Raw genomic sequence first — 20,237 nt, 5'->3', positions numbered from 1 at the left:
AGGAACCAAATTACATTCACACACGCATTTCGAGTTTCCCTGCGCTAAGATTTGACGCCTTTGTTTCCAAGTTTTCCATAATTATCCCTTTTTCAGCATCAAATTCGCTGTCTGTCTCATTCATCCGTGCCTCCAGATACTGTATCAGTGTTCTTTCGAATTCTTGTGAAGAAAATAGAGGGTTTTTAACGAATAAATTTCTGCAGGAATCGAGGAAATTTGAGATCATTCAGAACCGTCTTTCTATGGAATATGAAGCTATAGACAGTAGTGGTATGACGTCTTCCTTGTTATTTATATTTGTTGTTTGTTTAATTCATCGTCTTTTTTATTTACTCAAAGTGTCCGTCTCTTATGATATCGGATCTCGATCGATTTAGTGGCTTTTGATGAAATAGTTAGGGTTTTTAGTACTTTGTGTGATATTTCGAATTATAATGTTTTTATTGATATTCTGTAGGTACGTTGGAGAAACTTAGGACTGGTTTGTTTTGTTTGATCCTTTTACCTTTAGGGAATTCTAGTGTTGAAATTGTAGGTAACCATTCATCCGGTGAATTGTAACGAGAAATATAATTATTGGATTTCGATTTTTGAGGTTTCTAGGTTTCTCTGGCCTGGGGATTTCTCAAATCCCATCATTTCAAATCGAGGATCCTGTGGGCTTCTGCTAGTGATATCTTAAGTTGCTCAGCTTGACTCTTAAGGAGTTGAGTTGAACGATCATTGATTGGCAAAGGGGTAATAAACCCTATTCCTATAAAAAAATTGCTTTATAATTCCTTCGTTCCTGGGTTTATATCACTTGCTCCAGTCACTTATCTAATTTTTGCAAGAAGAGCTCAAGTGATCTGCCTGATTTGAATTGTTTCACAAGAGTCAAAACTCAAATAATACTCACCGCTTAAACAGGTGAACAGCTGAAGCTTGGAAACCTTTTTCAACCTGAAGATATAGTAGTTGAAATTGAAATTCGTATCCTTCTGACATTTGTATGAATTTGCTTTAGTTATATTGTATACTGCATACCTATTGTTTAATTTATTTGGGATGATAGTGGATAAGGTAGCCTAACTCATTGTTGGTGAATGATTTGTTTGTCTTAGAAATTTTATTGTAGCCGTTTTCTCTTGTTATAAGTTATTGCAATCATATTATTGTTTTTCTCACTAATTATGTTAGCATGTATTGCAATCTTCCTCACATTTACCTCTGGAAAACTTGTGTAAAAGAAATTTTCATTTTCTGATTATTACACCTTGGTTGTCAATTGAAATAAGTGCAGGTACTGATGATGATTGTCCCCAGCTGCAGTATAATAGAGTTCCCGTTGGTGGTCGTGTTACAGAAAATGGAAGAGCATTTGTAGGTTTATCATCATATCAAAGGATGCAAGGTGATATGGAGTCTCAAATCCACAATCTGGAGAAAATAGCATACGGTGCAGTTCTACGAGCTTTTAAAGCTCAGTCTAATGCCCTATCTTGGGTACATTGTGTTTCTTTGTCCATTTCTTGTTATCTGGAGTTTTTTTCCCATGATATATGTCAAATAGATTGTTTGAATTGGTTGGGATGGTTTGTGATAACTTCGTTCTCAGGAGAAAGAAGGTCTGATAACAGAACTAAGGAGAGAACTGAGGGTTTCAGATGATGAGCACAGAGAAACCCTTGCTGAGGTCAATGCGGATGAGCTCATTCAGAGAATCAGAGAGTGGAAAGAGGCAGTTGGGAACCGCAGCGCTGGGGTCAATGCTCCACAGCATGTCAACAACCAACTACCCAGTCCAACAATTTCACAATCTCGGAAAAAGCAGAAGACGTTCCAGCAAGGAAATCAATTTGGCACATCATCTCAATCTTTTCACCCTCAGTCGGTAACCTCGAACGTGACACCTTTACCTTCAGCTGTAAAACGGGGACCTCCGTTAGGACCGGGTGGCCGGAGGATTAATGCTGTATGTTATGGAAATATATATGTTTTTGTTTAACCTAAATTTGGTTTTATATAATTATTTAATATTCTCTTCCCTTTTTGGACAGGGGCAGCCTGTTTTTCCATCTGCGAAACCCATGCAACATGAGTTTGTTGATCAATATTCCACTGGTGTTCCTGTGGATGACCCGGCTGAAAGCATACGTGGCCCATTAATTGGTAGGAGGGTGATGATAAAATGGCCGGCGGACAATAATTTTTATGAGGCGCTCATTACTGATTACAATCCTGCAGATGTATGATCTCTTTTATTTTTTCTCATCGCCTCTGTATTTATCGTAACCTCATGGTTTTGAGAATATCCTCAGTGTGTATTAATGAAGTTGGTTGTGCCTTAAAATGGATCTAGACAAATTCAAACTTTATATTTTCTGTGGGACGTGCGAATATACCAAGATGGAGTTTGGCTTGTTGGGTGAATGGGAGAAAACTGAGTAACATAAGAGTGAATGCTTTTAGTTCGGTCTGTGTCCTTTTGTGTTCGGATTGAAAGATTTGCTAAGCTATTTAATTTTTCTTAGTTCATTATATTAAACTCAATGGTAAGCATCATACAAGTTAAAGTCACAGCCTGCTTAGATGAACAATTCAAATTGATGGCTTAATTATATGAAGTTATTAACAAAAAATATTGTTTTATATGGTGGATATAAACTATGAATCTCAGATCTATAGCAAAATCCTCCAATCAAAACGTATTTTTAGTTTTTGTTTTTGGTGTTTAGTTTTGCAAATGTGGACTTATGAAATTAAACATTTAGGAAAGGCAATGTCGTTGTCGAAGTCAATTGGTATTGTTACACTGCTTGTACCCTTATGGCCATTTTTCATTGTAATATGGCACAACATTGTCATTGTTCTTCATCTAACTGGCAGCCGCCTGTTTTCTTATGGTCTTCCTGTGGTTTCACAAAGGTTAAATAATCTCTTTGGATTTTCTGCTGTATTCCTTTCACTCACTTCATTACCTTCAAACTTGGAAGTTGTAAATAGTAAATACATTATATTATCCAACCTGGAACTTATATTGTAGAGGGCCATCCTTTTTCTAGTATTTTCACATGGAATGCCTAGGTTATATCAGTTGGTCAGAAGATCAATTTTGACTGGGAATAAAGTTTCTATTTTTTTTTCTCAGGGCCGTCATTCTTTGGTTTATGATAGCAACACACCTAATGCAACCTTGGAATGGGTTGATATTAAGGAGGTAGCTTTCTTTTGTTTCTTGTGTTGGTATTTATTTTTGTGTGATGTTACGTTGATTGTTGTGTTGCCTTTCTTAAATGTATTATTAATTTTGTGGCCAAACCCAATTTTTGGTACCATGGAAGGTCTGCCACGTGTGATTTTAAACAAATCAGTTCATCTCTTATTTATTGTTGACAGAAACCAATTTTCAAGAAGGGGGGGTTACCTCTACTTGACTTAACATGAGTAACATAATTAATTTTTTATTTAAGAAGAAATAAAGTAGCAGTTAAGTAAGTGAGGTATTTGAATGTTGGATGTCCATTTTTTGGAGGTTGACTGACATGTGTGGACTATTAGTTATGAAGTTTGTTGCTTCTTTAATTTAATTCAGTCCACCTTATCATTTTTTGTTGTTTTTCTAGTTCTTCACTATTTAGTCATAGATTGATTCCAATGCAGGTTCCCCCTGAGGACATTCGATGGGTGGGTGATAATCCTTTAATATCTCGACCAGGTGAGAGTGGGGTACAAGCTGGTGGTGGATCTGATGCAGGAAGAGGGAGGATATCCTCATTGAACGATATTCCAAATGAAATTCGAACATTACGGAATGGGGTTGTCAAGGAAGATTTGGGAGAAATTGAGATACTTCACACAGACACATTAATAAATAAGGTATTATTAAGGATTATCTGTTGGATACTGCCATACTGGGGAGCTTTGATTTCCCCCTCTTTTCTTATCACTTGTTTTTTGATGGCAGGTGAAGAAGGTGCTTGATGCAAGTCACCCTGATGAGCTAGAGATGGAGAAAGCTAAGAAAATGCTCAAGGTCGAGATTGTTTCGAATGCAAGAATTCTAAGTTTTGTCCTTTTGCTTTTGTGCATCTAGTTTAATTGTAATTTGCTGAAGCAGGAACATGAACAAACGTTGATCGAAGTGATAGCAAAACTCTCAGTTGCATGTGATAGTGGTAATGATCACATTTCCTTAATTTGTTGTGTGTAATCTTGACTGTATGATGGTTGGATTGAGTAAATAATGCAGTGATGAACGTATCTCATGCAACTCGCTTGACTTATGTGTAACTGAAATTTAGCCACTAAAATTGATTGCATATAGAATATTACAGCTTGACAATTCGATTGTAGTGAATGTCTGCCGCTAGCATGTGCTTTTTTGTACATGATGCATGTTGCTGTTGGTGAAAAGCATGTGCCTAGCCGTGAGGTATCAGTATCCCTCTACTGCCACTTTGATGATGTATATGGTTTATACAAAAGCTTTTAACCCCGGGCAGTAGTTTTACTAAGTAGGGCACTGTTCCGTTTACCAGCAAGAACTAATTCATGTTTGTAATGATCCTTTTGTGGTTGCATTTCAATGATCGGTTCAGATGGCGAGCATCCTTAATCAATGGACAGGCGGGGCACTACTTTGGTTATTGTTGGAGCTGTGATCTTGAGATGGTACAAAAGAGCTAGTGGTCGAGAATTGGTGAGGTGAACGATGTTATTCCTCTCTGTAATTTGGTTTCTTTTTCACTTCTTTGTTTCAAGTGTCATCCAATGCCCAAGTTTAAGTTTCCGATGCAGTAAACCAGGCTATAACAATTCGCTTATTAATAGAATTAATTGTTAACTGGACTTGTAGACGTTACAGTTTCTTACTTTATTCATGTATATTTGGTATTTCATCAAAGTTAGCATCTTTATTTTTGTGGTTGCTGGTCGTTGCACTGTTGATTTGATCTGCACACTTAAAAGTTGTGGAGATTGATCTGAGTTATGTAGGCATATCAACAATGACGGAAATAAGTGGAGTATTATTTAGATTTGCACTAGATTTAATTTGATTTTTAGGTAGTAGTTCAACGTTGATAAAATGTTTACTCGTATAATCTTTATCGGTAAGATTAGTCAATCGGGTTAATCATGTTAATATTTATAATAAAAAACAATATTTTTAGTGTAAAAAATAATATTTTTTATGGATGATCTATATAAAATATGTCATAAAATTAATCCATAAAATCATTTTACATGATTTTGTGTAAATTAAATTATAAAAGAGTATATTTTTGTCATATTTTGTGTTTTTATTTGAAATGATTGAATAATTTGTGTTTGTGAATGTTTATAATAAAAAACATATTTTTGACATAAAAATAAAAAAAATTTAATTCAACTGATCGGATTTGATAAAAAGAAATAGTGCAACTGGGAATCGGTTTTCATGGATAATTATTTTTTAATAGTTAACTTTTATGGTAAAATTATAATTATATTGAAAAAAATCTATTTTTATATAAAAATTGGAACAATTATGTTGAGATCACTTGTGATTATTTTATTTTATTTTATTATGATTTGTAATTTGAATAATATTTGATTTTTTTTTAAAAAAGAGCCAACTATATCAAACATAATTGTAAATTGTATAAATAATGTGAGTTTCAATTTTTTTAAAATAGATGACATATAGTAACAAATTTATTAAAATATATTTTTATAAAAAAATTATTATATAATGTGTGAGTTTCAAAATTTTGGGAAGTAGATGACATATAGTGGTCATGGATAAGTAACAAATTTAATATTTATAATTTTTTTATTAAATAAAAAACTTAGTTTTTAAAGTTGATTAAGGTATTTCCAAAATTAAATTTGTATAACAAAATGGCCACCAAGGATTTCATATGTACATACATATGACATATATACGTAAAATTACTTGGATACAATATCATATATTTATTCAGCTGGTACATATAATATTGGAAAAACAATCTATATAACATATTTTCAAATTAATTAAATATATACAAATATATGTATGAATTTAATTTTCAACATATATCGAATATACTGATCATATCTCCACTAGTAAATGCTATTCAATGAATACTCGCATGGTTCAGACCATATTTTTAAAGCTAAATTCTTTTCTTTTAAAGTAATTAATTCCTACAACTAGTCTTAAATTTATGTTCCACAAATGAGTTAACATAACAAAAAGAAGGAATGTTTAGAAACTAAGCATATACTATAACTAAGCATAGATTTTTCTATCCCTTTTCTTTCGTTAAGTACTATAACTTCTTTGATCTTTTCTTTGGCTGTTTAGAAACTGATGCCTCGGTTTCATCTCTTTCCCTACCCCGTTTACCCAAATTAGGCCGGGAAGCAGTCCCTGTTTTTGGTGGCCTCCCAACATTCCTCTTTGACGGGCTACCCTTTTCTTTAGCCTGCCTCGTTTCTAAGCTACGCTTGGTAGCAACTTGATGATCTTTCTTGTCACCACGCCTGCCATTGTCGTTTTTCTTCTGTTCAGATCCTCCTTTGCTACTAGTACTTTCACTAGTTAGAGGTGTACTCTTTAGTGCATCAAGCAAAGCACCGTTGTTAGAGGATGAACTTTGCTTCATTCGATTTAAGAAGTTAGCTGCACCACGTTTCTTTGAGTCTACAACGGGCTGGTTCTTCTTTTTCGGTCCAGCTTTCGGCTCTGAATGAAGAGAAGACGACCCTCCTTTTCCCTGGTTTTTTCCTGATTCTGCCACGGGATTTTTATTTCCACTGTTATTGGATTGATTCTTGCCAGTTTTCTTCGAATTGGCTGCAACCAAAGAAAATCTATCCCTGGTTCTCTTCTTTGTGATTTTGGGCTCTTCAACATTTTCAGAGGGATGTGAAGGCTGAAGCTTCGTAATATCCTTCTCCTCAGCTAGCGATGCAATTTGTTCTTTCTTCTTACTATCTGCCCCTGAAGATGATCCTGCTGCCTTGGCTGCAATTGAACTACGTTTACGACAAACTATCAACGAGCCCGATATTCTAGGCTTTAACAGCAAAGAGTGAGAAGCCTCACGGTCTTCTTTCTTGGTTAAAGATAGGGATTGTAGTGAAATTTGTTTCCTCGATGAAGACTCCGATTTGGTAAATTTCTGAGACATTTCTTTCACGGTGAGTTTTCGGAACTCGATTGCAGCCTGGGCCTCTGAGGAGTTTTTACTAAAGAAGACAAGTGCATTGTTGACAAGCAACAAAAGATCACGAAAGAATTTGCTGCTGGACCCCGAATACCAACCTTCTTTCAGCCTTTGTTCTATTGTTTCGAGATCAACATGTTGAAGAATCAACTTCTGATACTTTGATGTTTCCTGTACAAGGGGAAGCAATATGTCACATACGAAGTTCTGTAAATAATAGGCTAACAAGATCAAGTACTGCTAGTCGACTGTGCATAGATACCACATGATTCTTGAGGTAAAAGTTCTTTGTATAATGGAAAAGAATTTGTGGCAGATACTTATGAATTAAAATCAACAGCGCTGGCCTATGTTTTATGCATCAGCAACGTAGTATATTAACCGATTAGATTTCTGATGTAGCATCGAATAAACCCGATTTCTAGCGTTGCATTTCAAATAAAGAATTATATTTTTTCCCCCAAAATAAGACACGACTAAATATTTTTTTAAAAAAACTTCATGTTTTCCTAATCCCAACTCCATGCACCAATTTTGACGAAGAAATGTACCTTAATTTCTTTACCCAGTTGGGTTACATTCAGTGTATTAAGCAGGGGAGAAAACACCACAGTCGTTTCAAGAAAATAATGTGAGAGGGTCTAAGAAATAAGTGGTTGCCACCCCAAATCAAATTTTTCACATTTAAGACTAGAAATTTATAATAATTAATAAACAATAATAACGAAATAAATATTCACCTGACTTCTCAGTCGCCGCTCGAATACAGAGCCGAGCTTGTGGGACCGTATAACTTGCAGAAAGTCAATCAACGGCTGCGATTGAGTAGACAGATCTTTAACGGAAAGAGATTGATCCTCGTGGTCACGTTCATCGCCACTGGTGTTGCCTCGCCGCGCCTTATCGATACCCTCCTCCTTCTTCGATCTACTCGCTGAGCTCTGGACATCTGAACTCTCCTTCATCGCCTCGTCTACTCCCTTCGACTCCGCCTCCGATTCCACCGCTTCTACAGACTCGCTCGCTCGTTCAGCGATTGCCTCTTTACCTGATTCTTTCTCTATGCTGTTCGAACTACCGTTGCAAGAGTCTTCGCGATCCAGTTTCCGATCCGGTTCAGAGTTCATATCTGCCGGTTCCTCGCTCGACTCCCCGGTTCTATTCCGCCCAGCCTCTGCCGTTTCTGCTTCGACCGGTTCTAATTCTCTCTCACCGGTTCTTGTCTTCTCCGCCCCGAGATCTGTGGAGTTAGATTCGTTCACCGACATGTGATCCTTCTCTAATTCGTCGACATGAGGTTTCTCGCCGCCGGAAACCGGCTCCGGCGAAGGCTCGACTTCCGGTTTGACGTCCTCGTCGCTCCTATTCTCTTCACTCTTTTTCTCTAGATCCGTCCCGATTCTCTCTCTCCTGGGGCCTCTCTCTCTTTCCTCTTCCATACACTTCATCTTCAACTCCAAAGACCTGAATAACAAACGGGAAAATATTAATTAATGCTGATTGAAAAAAATAAAATCCCCTGACTCATCATTTCAAGAACTTTGTACGTCCAGATCTCTAACATGGGAACGGCATGGGACGTAATACGCATATATTCAATCGTAAAAAGAGTACTCGATGTTGAGATCGTAACGTTGGACTTCCCGTCGAAGTTCTGCAACCCGTAGTTTTCTGAGCTCCTCCAGCAACGTCGTCGCGGAGGCTGCGCTTTCGTCGTCATTCGATTTTTCATCGGTGACAGATTCATCATCATTCTGAGCGACGTATCGACGCTTGAGGTCGAGATATTTCTGCCTACAATTTTGTGCTGTTAGCGTGAGATTAGGGTCGGAGCTCCGTTTCTGGAGTTCGGATGCGATTGAGGGACCACGCGCCAGCGCCGTGGCGGTTGACGGCGAAGGCGAGTAAAAGTTCCTCCCAGGTCCCCCAGCGGAAGGAATCGTCGCCGTCCGGCTCCTGCTTGTTATCCGGTAAAGCCATGCGAGTGTTTTACGGAATGGTGCGTACAGTTGGACTTTGTTTGGAAATTAACATTTCGTCAATTCATGGTTAAGTGGTGTGTTATTAGAGGTCTAGGGTTGCATTTTTTTTGGAACTTTATATGTTGTGTTCTCAGTTATTTGCTTATTATTGGTTTCGTGACTCGATTTTTGAATAATAAATTAAAAAATAATAATCAAGAAAGATGGAGGGAGGAGGGTTTGGGGCAGTAAAATTTAATGAATCTAATAAAACACCAACACATGATGTTAGAGCGAGAACAATGATTCAACAATTTGGAATCATTTCATACACACGGTATCACTAAACAAATACATTAAATAATAAATAAATAATTGGTTGAAATATTAAATATAAAATATAATGGAAAAATAGGTGTTGGGAAACTCGGAGGAGAATGATGGTAGGGGTGTAAAAAACGAACACGATCTGTCAATTTGACTCGAGTCGATCAGAAAATTTATATTAAAGTTGAGAGGGGTTTCAAATTCGGATTTACCTGAAACCCGACCCGAAAAATATATCGAGTTCAGGTCTGGTTTAGGTACCTGATTGACCTTAATTTAATCCAATAAATCAAAAAATGCTATCATAAATTGTTGATAATTATAATGTTGTTATTAATACATATATTGAAAACTAATTCAATTTAATTTGTAAACTACTGTTATAAAAATGATTTCAATTCTATTTAATTTTTTATTTTTTTTACGTTGTTTCAAGGTTTGACCAGTGCTAAAAATTATAAAATAAACGGAAAAAAAAAACGAGAAATAGAGCTTTAATTGAGAATTTTCAAATGTGTAATATTTATTTTGTGAAATATTTGAATTTTCTAAACAACTACTGTTTTTGTATGAGTTAATCATTTAAACAACTGGACTACTAAATTTAAATATTTAAAAACATGAAACATATTTCATATTTTTACATTAATTTGAAATATTAAAGAAAATTAGAGTTTAAAATTTTAGTCCAGATAACATTGTATTCCTGATAATTTGTGTTATATATAATTTATAGGTGATCGTGGGATAATGGTCAGCGGACTACGAAGACTTGTTTGGTAAAGAATCTGATGAGATTGATAAAAGTTCGTGATTGTCTATCTTTTTTCTTATTTTTATTTTAGCATTTATTTGGATTTTGAATATTTTATTGTAGGAGAGAGTTTTTGTTTTTAGTGTGGATTCTATCTTTATTATGAGAGAGTGTTGGCGGATAGGAAATATGATTGTCAAAAATTTCATGTAAGGCGTCCTCGAAACAAATTGTTCCAAATTTGTTGTATTTCATACAAATAATAAAAATATTTTATATACAGACTATTTTTTGATGGTAATACTTGTAATATTATTAAGAATCAATCGTGTCAGAAGATACAAGATTTACCAACCAAAATGGAAGGTTCTCAAGATCCCAAACAAAGGGAGCAGGGGAAGAAATAGCAAAACAAGCAATGGAATGAGCAACTACATTAGCTGATCTTCGTACATGATTAACTTTAATCCCACGAAGGTCCGAAAGTAGCGTACGAACTTCATGTGCAATTGCACCTGTATAACTTAAGTCCTCCTCTGGGGAGGTGACTGCTTGCACCGCCAGTAAGGAGTCCGAAGTGACTTCTTGAATCTGTAGGGAGAATTCTTTCACCTTTTTGAGTCCCTCTCTCATGGCTTCCAGTTCTGCATACTCAACTGATGGGGTCTTTTTAGTTTGATGTCCAAACGCAAGTACGATCTTTCCTTCATGATCACGGATTGCTCCACCCACCGAGAACCTATTTAAGTTTGCATTGTAGGCCGCATCTGTTTCTAGGCGAAATTGGTTAGTCTCTGGATTTTTCCACCTTCTGCTTTTGCTGTGTAAGCTCTGAGACGGTGCAATACCAATCGCTTTGCGAGCTTCTTTATATGCGTTCAACAGGTGAATGCTCCAATCTGTGTCAGCACTAGTGAAGTTTCGTTTATTCTTGTGCAGCAGCTGTAATCTTTCATGCCAAACTGCCCAGGTGCGGATCGCAAAGGATTCGAATTCCTCATGATTGACTTGCTCTTTCATCCATAGGAAAATATCCACTATATTGGCTTTATGAGCTCTTTGGAGAAGTGATTTGAAAATAGTACCTTTCCAACATGATTTAATTAACGGGCACCAGAATAAGGCATGTTCAGTTGTATCAAACCCAAAGTTACAGAGCTGGCATTGGCCCTGGACTGGAACATGGTGAGTCAAGAGATTTACCTCGGTTGGGATTATGTTATGCATTGCTCTCCACCAGAAGATACGAGCTTTCGGTGGGATCGAGAGTGCCCATAAGGATTTCCACCAACTCCTTGCTTGGATTTCAGAGCAATTCGGTGGGACTTCATAGCAACCGATTTCCCGCTTGTACCCGTCCCGCACCGAGTAGCGTCCTTTCGGTCCTTGTCTCCAGAATATTGAGTCCTCTGATAGATCACCTGCTATTGGGATGTTCAGTATTTCACCAGCAATATAGGAAGGGAAAAGCTGATGAATCAATGAATCATTCCATGCTCCTCCCTGGATGAGAGTACTCACTGACATATATTGCTCTTGTACTTGTAGTGCATGCAATGGGTTTTGAAAACCAGGGATCCAATTGTCCCTAAGGGTTCGCTTGGTTTTTAGGACGTGATAATTGAATGATTGATAATTTGATTGATAAATGTTGGATATGATAAGATATATAATTTGGGTTGTATTTAATCTCATGTGTGGTGCAAATGTAAGAGGAGGGATAAAATCATGTCAAATTTGTAAATGACCAAAATACCCTTACATGTTTTATTTTAATTTATTTGCTCTTATTGTTCCCTTCTGCCTAAGCTACCGTATATTTCCCAAGAAATCTGAGGGGAGGAGAAAACCCTCTCCACATTGTTCTACAACCGCCCAACAAAGATTCACAAGAAACCTGTCATACAATGTCACATAATAAAATTTCGCACAAGATTTACGGAGAAAAAATGAGGTTAAAAATTTCAGTACCAGAACTTGAAAAGTAAACGACAACAGAACACTAGTAGGCTATGTACAACACATTCGCACTAAACAACGACAACGTGAAACACGAAATGTTCATCAGTCACTAATTTTCCTCAGGTTTATGTACTCCGAAAAACGTTATGCAGGACATACAAAATCAATAATCAGACAAAGAAACCAAGCTGTACTTTATCGACTTTTACCTTCGAACAAAGTTGGAAATTTAACAGATCGGCCCTGCAGAAGATGAATTTTTCTTCACCACTTTCGGTTTCTACGGTAGAATCCAGCCATCGGTTCCTGAGAAGAATGAAGGAGAATGGGGTGTCCGTACGCCACTTGCAACATTTATGTTTAATAACAAGGGTATTTTGGTCAATAGAGTTTCTGAAAAGGGCATGATAAATACTATCCACGAGAAATGCAGGGATTTGTGGTCCAAGCTAAACAGTGAAGTTTGTCTGCCTAATAGTCAATATTACATTTATAAATTATAGCAAACAAGTGACAACTAAACAATCAGACCCTAATCAAGCTAACCAAACTGGGCCTAAATGTTTGAATCTTCTGTCCATTACCTACTCTCCAACTGAGCCCTTTTTCTATCAGCTGCCTACTCCATAGTAATGATCGCCATATGAAGGATGGGTTGCTCTCGATTGTAGCTTTCATAATGTCTTGGTGCTTGAAGTATCTCGCTTTCAGGACACGCACAACCATAGAATCTGACATAGTCATTAGTCTCCAAATTTGTTTCGCCAACAGAGCTTTGTTAAATGCTTCCATGTGCCGAAAGCCCATACCCCCTAAGCACTTTGGTTTGCATAGGGAGTTCCATTTTTTCCAATGCATTCTCTTCTTTTCATCTACCTTGCCCCACCAGAAGTCCGAGCACTCTTTTTCAATGGCCTCTAAGATAGATTTCGGAATGCGGAAGCACGACATAGCATACGACGGTATTGATTGTAGAACAGATTTGATTAAGATTTCTTTGCCTCCAGCTGAATAGGTCTTACTGCCCCACCCTTTTATTCGCTCCACAATTCGCTCGATGAGATATTGAAATTGCATCTTTTTTTGTCGGGTAGAGAACGTCGGTAGACCCAAGTACAAATCATGTCCCTGCACAACTCGGACAGAAAGCATCTGTTTGATTGTATTGACCTCATCCTCGGTTGTATTGGGGCTAAACGATAATGCGGATTTGTCGAAGTTAATCAGTTGTCCTGAAGCCTTTTCATAAAGTGAAAGCATAATCGAAGGCCAGCACAATTTTCCACAGTAGCCTTGAAGAATATGAGGCTATCATCTGCAAAAAAGAGATGAGATATCGAAGGGCAAGAATTTGCTATTTTGACTCCAGAAAACAGGTTGCGAGCTTCGTAGTGTAGGAGTAGATCAGATAGTCCTTGGGCGCACAAAACAAATAAATAAGGTGAGAGTGGGTCTCCTTGCCGCACGCCTCGCTGTGGGGTTATTTTTTCCGTGAGTTCACCATTGAGAGAGAATGTATATTGGACTGTTCGGACACATCTCATCACCTTTTCTATCCAGTTGATGGAGAAGCCTATTTTTTCCATAACCTTCTCAAGGAATTTCCATTCTACTCGGTCGTATGCCTTGCTCATGCCTAGTTTCAATGTTGCATATTTTTGTTTTCCCCCTTGCCTGCTACGGATCCAATGTAGCGTCTCATAACCCAGAATAATATTATCAGTGATTAATCGGCCTGGTACAAAAGCACTCTGAAATTCATTGATTGTTTTCTTGAGGATTGGTCGGAGCCTATTTGTCAAGGTTCGTGCTACAATTTTATAGCAGACATTGCACAAGCTTATTGGTCTGAAGTCCTTCACTATCATCGGTGATTTAATTTTTGGTATAAGCGTAACCACTGTTTCATTCCAGCCCTCCTAGTGAATCTCCTTCATTTAGGACACCCAGGACTGTTGCTGTTACCTCTTCCTCAAGTTCTGCCCAGTACTTTTGGAAGAAAAAAGCTGACATACCATCCGGTCCCGGTGTTTTATCTAGATGTTGATCAAAAAGAGCTTTCTTTACTTCGTTAGCAGTAAAAGGCTTGTCCAAGGAAGCTCGCATGTCCTCATCAATTGTCGGTTGCAGGCAATCTAATACATTATTCAAGTTTGAGTCCGATGGTGTGGTGGAGGTAAATAAATCTGAGAAGTAATTTACTATCAACTCCGACATGTCGTTCTTGTCATCGTACCAGTCCCCATGAGCAGACATCAATCCCTTAATAAGATTCTTGGCTTTTCTTTTGGATGCATAAGCATGGAAGAATTTAGAATTTCTATCGCCATGAGTTAACCAATTTACCCTGCTACGGTGTTTCCAGTAAAGCTCCTCTTTAGTTGCAAGGGCTTCAATTTGTTTTTCTAGGATCTGAATTTGGTTCGACTCTTCCTGCCATCGCTCATGCGTCAATCATTTTGACCCGGTTTAAGATCCAATTTTATGGATAACTATTTGATTAATAAAATTGGATCTTAAACCGGGTCAAAATGATTATTAAAACATCTTAAAATTTTAACGATATATATTGGACTATTAATCTATCCTTATTTAATCCACTCAATCAAACACACCCCTAATGTATGAAATATTCTAAATAGTTTCATTGACGCATTATCCAACTAAAACATCAATTTTACTCTTTGCTCTAAATTACTACTAGGTCCAACATTCTTATTGAATTCAATTAGATATATATTTTATTGATTAATTTTATTTATTGATTAATTTTATCAAAATAAATTAAAATTATATTATAATAAATAAGTATGATACTTTTTTATATAAATATTATAATTATTAACTATAAATATATATTCAATTTTAATATATTTTAAAAATTATTTATTAGTATATTTTTTCTCTTTGTATATTATATATCAATAAATTATAACTAAATAAATTAATAAATAAATCATATATATAGCTAATATATATTTTAGTTTCTCGATAAAATATAATAAAATAATTTTTATATTTCAATTAAAGTGCATCTGGAAAAAAACTTGAATTTTATATTTTGAAAAACAACATCTCCGGTATCGATAATTCGTGTACCATAATTCATTTTGCTCCAAACAATGGGTGGGTGGGGTTATTCAGCCATTGGCCTGGCTTGCTGGCCTAAATAGAGATAAGTGTACTCTTACCAATAGTGGATACTTGTAATACTGTCCTTATTATACCGTCTCTTTGGTACTTAGATTTGGACCATTTTTCAATTCAATTTCTCTATTCATTTTTCTACAAAACCTTATAATAAAGAGTGGGTCTCATATGAGACCGTCTCACGAATCATAATCTGTGAGACGGGTCAATCCTACTCATATTTACAATAAAAAGTAATACTCTTAGCATAAAAAGTAATACTCTTTTATGGGTGACCCAAATAAGAAATCTGTCTCACAAATACGACCCGTGAGACCGTCTCACACAAGTTTTTGCCTATAATAAATAATATCCTTTTATATTCTTTCCATTCTTCATGTTAACTGTTGTATGAAAGTGGTGAATATATTATTTATTTATTTTTTGAATAAACTATTCCAAAAATATTTGGTAATTATTATTAGTATAAAAATTAGTGTACCTTGTTTGTAGGAAAAACATTTAGTGAGGTGTATTCAATATAGGAGAATTATTGATTTTTAATAACTTTTGTAGATTTTAAAATTCTAAATGTATTCAATTAAGACTTTTGCATACAATATAGAAGTCTAGTGATATTCAAAATAGACTTTCATAGAGTTTTAAAAAGTCAAGTGCTATTCAACATTGACTTTTTAAAACTCTATAAAAGTCTAGAGGTATTCAGCATTGAATTTTTAAACCTCTATCAAAGTCTAGATGTATTTAAATTTTCAATAGACTTTTAATAACTTCATGAAATTCGTTAATATACAAACATTAAAGCCTATAGTACAACTATAAATTGTCAAAAATTGTATTTGGTTCAACCCAAAGATTTGGATGGATTTTTAAAACTTCTAACTTGTACGCAAGCTATTTATTTCTCCCTTTATCGCTTCACATCACATATTTTCTTATATGCTCTCCTCTCATCTATCTCTATCATTCTCTCAAATTTTCAAAATGTGTCTCTATATATAGTTTCATATTTCCTTTCAAATTTTTCATTTTTTGGGTGAATGCTCATTTAATAATTTTTTTATTTTAATATCATATGAAATTTTGAATTCTAAAATTGATTTTATGATTTTTAATTATGATTATATAAATTAAAGTATTATTCAATAATAATAAAAGATGATCCAAAAAAATACCGTTTAATTCTAATAATTGAATTGTCCCACAACAATTATGATTTTTTAAATTCTTTTTAGCATTTTCAATTAATATGTAAGCTATGATATTTTTATACAAAATTATATCCACATAATGATATAATATTTTTTTCACATGTATATTATCAAATTCAAAAACAAGGTTACATATTAATCAATTGATGTATTTTTAAAAATTTACAAACATGTGTACAAACCCATATATATACACATGTAAGTATTAAATTATTTTACTTTAAATAAGTAATTTTATTTATTAATATAAATATTGAAAAATTATTTCAAACTGAATATGTTATATATGTCAAATAATTATTAGTTCAAAGAAATTAATAAAAAATAATATGTTATAATTAAGTACAAAATTTATAAAATCCTATAAAAAAATTCACAAAAGTCTATAAAAATCTTGCAAAAAAATTTACATGAATCCACATAAATTGGTTTATAAATCTGTGAGATTCTGTGAAAATTAATAAAAATTTTGCAAAAAAATCTACATGAATTCACATAAATCTGTGAGATTCAGTAAAAGTCAATAAAAATCTATCAGATCCATAAAAGTCTATCAAATCCATAAAAGTCTATCATTTGAAAAAATCATCAAAAATTTGGATTGAATACACCCCACTTAATTTGAATGAATTTATATAATATCCAATTAAAATTTTCGGAGTTGATTTGAAGATGAATCGTATTTTCATATTTTATTTGGTTAAAAATAGGTAGTGGATGAGACCGGGCTTCTAGCCCAATGGTCTCACCCGCCGGATTAGCTGGCCTCCCACCCCGGGTTCGATTCCCCTCCCCTGCGTGAGTTGTAATAAAAAAAAAAAAAAAAATAGGTAGTGGATAATCAAATCTAAAATAAAATAATTTGGTTATGACCCACATGACATGAGAATGTGTGATTGTTGACTTTGCTGCTTTGTTATCAAAACCAAATAATAAATCTTGCTTTGCTCATTATGGTTACGTAACCTGTATTCACAAGTCTATTTTCACTTTTTTTTTTAAAATTATATTCTAAAAAAATGTTTTTATTATTTTTATTAGAGATTATGATAAATATGGAAATTTTATTTTATTTTTATTTTATTTTTCTGAAAACGCCATCTCATATGAAAAAGAAAATATACAATGTTATCTAATATTTTTTAGAGTTTTTTTAGGGTTTGAGAACAATTTTTTATCGTGATATAATATAATTGATGATGGGATTTTCATAATAGAAATTAAAGTCAAACAATTATTACATTTAAAAACACGAATATCGGTGAAAATATATCCTAAAGTTGAATTGAGTTTTTTTTTTTTAAAATACATCGCTCTTATTTTTTATATATAGAAAACCAAAACAGCTTTCTTAAAAGAGCGGGTCTTATGTGAGACCGTCTCACGGATACTAATCTGTGAGACGGGTCAACCCTACCCATATTCACAATCAAAATTAATACTCTTAGCATAAAAAATTATACTTTTTCATTGATGATCCAAATAAGAGATCCGTCTCACAAATTCGACCCGTGAGACCGTCTCACACAAGTTTTTACCTTCTTAAAAATAAAACCAACGTAAATTTAGGTTATGATTTTGATAATTAGAAGAAAATGTGAGTTTAAAAAAGCAGAAACGATTTTTTGTCGAAGAGACGAAAACATACACCTATACAATATTTTGACATTTTAAAATAAAAATTATAGAATATAAAAACAAAATATATAAAATTTCTTACATGATGTGCCGAATAAAAAATTTACTTTAGGGGGCCAAAAAGCCCATTAACATCATAATGGGCCGTTGCAACGAATACCAAAAAATCTTGATGAGAAATGACACAAAAATGTTGGTACCAGCCCAACAACATTCATAGAATATGAAAACATTCACATTTTACAATGTCCTCTTGGTTTGGAGCATTCACAATTCAATTCGATTAAAGAATTCATTAATATTTATATTTCCAAAAATTCAACAAACAATATTTTTTTCAACATTCTCAATTATGATCTCATATTTCAAATCAATTAATTACCTTCGTAACATAATCTTAACGGAAAATTGACCTTCAGTCCTTAGTCGTCGATTTTTTTGAGTTTAGTTTCTGAGTACTTTTTTAGTACCATATTTCCACATGAAGTTTACCACATTTTGTATGGCATAGTACCGCAATTTTGTGAATAAGAAGTAAACAAAAAAAAAAAATTTTGATTGAGGATTTTTCACCAACTTCCCGTAATCTTAACTCTATTTTATGTTTTTACCGAATCATAAAATACACTTTGCCATACACGAAAAAAATTGTTTCAATTTGAATTCAAACAACATTGACGAATATTTTCGGCTTAATTCCAACCAAAGATCACCACTATTATGCAAATAATATAGGTATATACCATAAATATAACAATTCAACCTTCAAAATTATGCAAATCACAAGTTGAAGAAAAAAATAATATGCAAATGTGCAAAAAGGAAAACCAAATGAACCATAAACATTGAGCTTCACTTCTCATCCTTGCCTTCTCCCACCGGCGAGAAGGCATCAAAACCCTTCATTTCAGGCGATTGTTTGCCGCCCTTGCTCATCCGTTAGATGCCGGTGGAGTAATTATTCCAGTCATACGGTAAAAAGTTCATTTTTCCGGCAGCTATGTCTGACCTCAGATCACGCAAGGCCTTGCTCAGAAGGCCACTCTCAGCTTGAATTTGCTCCATCTGATTCTTCATGTCCAACCATGCGTCTGCTACTTCAGCATACCTGGGGCCAGGCTCTGTTTTCTCTCCTGTCGGTTTTGATTTTGTGATATGCTCGATTCCTATTTTGTTCATCACCAAGAGCGGCAGCCCGATACCTATAGGCCGATCACCCCTCTTACCCACCATCACCGCGTCCGTGTCCGCAGCTGCAGTCTCATGCCGCGAAAACCCCCATCGGAAGTTCAACATGGCGAAATCTGGAATGGGTAACGCTGTTCTAGCGCTCATCTCGGCACCTCTCAACAAACCACTCACCACCCCTTCCGCCGTCTTGGACTCAGCGGACGAGGAGAAGAACCCAGTCCCCTTTAAATACCCGTTACTCACAAAACCTTCCCCACTCGCCACGCCGTCTTCGAACTTCTCGCCACCGAGACCCTTGACAAACTCGGAGGAGTGCGATTTCTTGAGTGTGAAATCGCCGAAGTCGGGTTTGAAATGGATGAAAAAACAAGGCTTTCGGCTGCCAATCAAGTTAAATTCGGCGCTCATGTTCAGAGGGCTCCTGTTGGGGGATCCGAAATGCCCCATCCCAGTCTTGAAAACGAAGGTAAAAGGGTTCTGAGCATCGTTCGGACGATACGAGAATTTGAGGGAAGGGCCAGAATCAAAGAAAGTAGAGAAATTGAGGCATAATTCCTTGGTTTCTCCGACAGCAACTCCCGATTGAATCGGGAAGTTCATGATGTTTACTGGGATTTTAGCTCTCAACAGAGGCTTCCGGTCATCTCGAAACTTGATCGAAGCCTTCATAATCGGCGATTACTACTGAACTATTTTCTCTCCGGGCTGCAAGTGATGATAAATAAAAGAGAGTTGGGAATTTTGGTGATGGTGGCTAGGCCTCAAAATATGTAACGAGGGTTCCCATTGTTGTTGGTGATTTTGAAATACAAAAAATAAATAATTTGATTCCATAATTTCGAATTCAGCTACTCATTGGCTCCAA

At 35.3% G+C, this 20,237-nt stretch overlaps 5 protein-coding genes across 7 annotated transcripts; 1 reads left to right on the top strand and 4 right to left on the bottom strand.

Moving 5' to 3' along the window:
- LOC140832213 (protein EMSY-LIKE 3-like) lies at positions 1 to 4,912 on the top strand. Of its 3 annotated transcripts, none has more exons than XM_073196101.1 (9): positions 1 to 273; positions 1,286 to 1,488; positions 1,601 to 1,957; positions 2,049 to 2,231; positions 3,134 to 3,202; positions 3,646 to 3,861; positions 3,950 to 4,018; positions 4,103 to 4,160; positions 4,584 to 4,912. In XM_073196101.1, exons 1-9 carry the CDS (start codon positions 246 to 248, stop codon positions 4,598 to 4,600), a joined length of 1,200 nt encoding a protein of 399 aa, XP_073052202.1. In that variant the 5' UTR covers positions 1 to 245; the 3' UTR covers positions 4,601 to 4,912. The 3 variants fall into 3 exon arrangements, with proteins under 3 accessions (XP_073052202.1, XP_073052200.1, XP_073052201.1); XM_073196099.1 differs by having other exon boundaries at positions 2 to 273; positions 2,043 to 2,231; XM_073196100.1 differs by having other exon boundaries at positions 2 to 273; positions 2,043 to 2,231; positions 4,339 to 4,656.
- A 1,297-nt stretch (positions 4,913 to 6,209) lies between these two features.
- Positions 6,210 to 9,275, bottom strand: LOC140832212 (uncharacterized). Its single transcript, XM_073196097.1, is given in 4 exon segments — positions 6,210 to 7,349; positions 7,919 to 8,642; positions 8,793 to 9,040; positions 9,042 to 9,275. Coding segments are annotated over 4 exon segments (2,160 nt in total). The 5' UTR covers positions 9,159 to 9,275; the 3' UTR covers positions 6,210 to 6,278.
- A 1,260-nt stretch (positions 9,276 to 10,535) lies between these two features.
- On the bottom strand, positions 10,536 to 11,747 carry LOC140831869 (uncharacterized). The gene has a single exon (XM_073195586.1). The coding sequence runs from the start codon at positions 11,745 to 11,747 to the stop codon at positions 10,536 to 10,538; it is 1,212 nt and encodes a 403-aa protein (XP_073051687.1).
- Positions 11,748 to 12,707: 960 nt separating this feature from the next.
- Positions 12,708 to 13,442, bottom strand: LOC140831868 (uncharacterized mitochondrial protein AtMg00310-like). The gene has a single exon (XM_073195585.1). The coding sequence runs from the start codon at positions 13,440 to 13,442 to the stop codon at positions 12,708 to 12,710; it is 735 nt and encodes a 244-aa protein (XP_073051686.1).
- Positions 13,443 to 19,120: 5,678 nt separating this feature from the next.
- Positions 19,121 to 20,041, bottom strand: LOC140831867 (uncharacterized). Its single transcript, XM_073195583.1, has one exon. It carries the CDS (start codon positions 20,039 to 20,041, stop codon positions 19,121 to 19,123), a length of 921 nt encoding a protein of 306 aa, XP_073051684.1.
- Between the last annotated feature and the right edge of the window lie 196 nt (positions 20,042 to 20,237).

This window comes from Primulina eburnea, chromosome 5, assembly GCF_022965805.1.
Source record: "Primulina eburnea isolate SZY01 chromosome 5, ASM2296580v1, whole genome shotgun sequence".
In the NCBI taxonomy this organism is placed as follows: Eukaryota; Viridiplantae; Streptophyta; class Magnoliopsida; order Lamiales; family Gesneriaceae; genus Primulina; species Primulina eburnea.
This window is presented reverse-complemented; position numbering and strand designations above follow the sequence as displayed.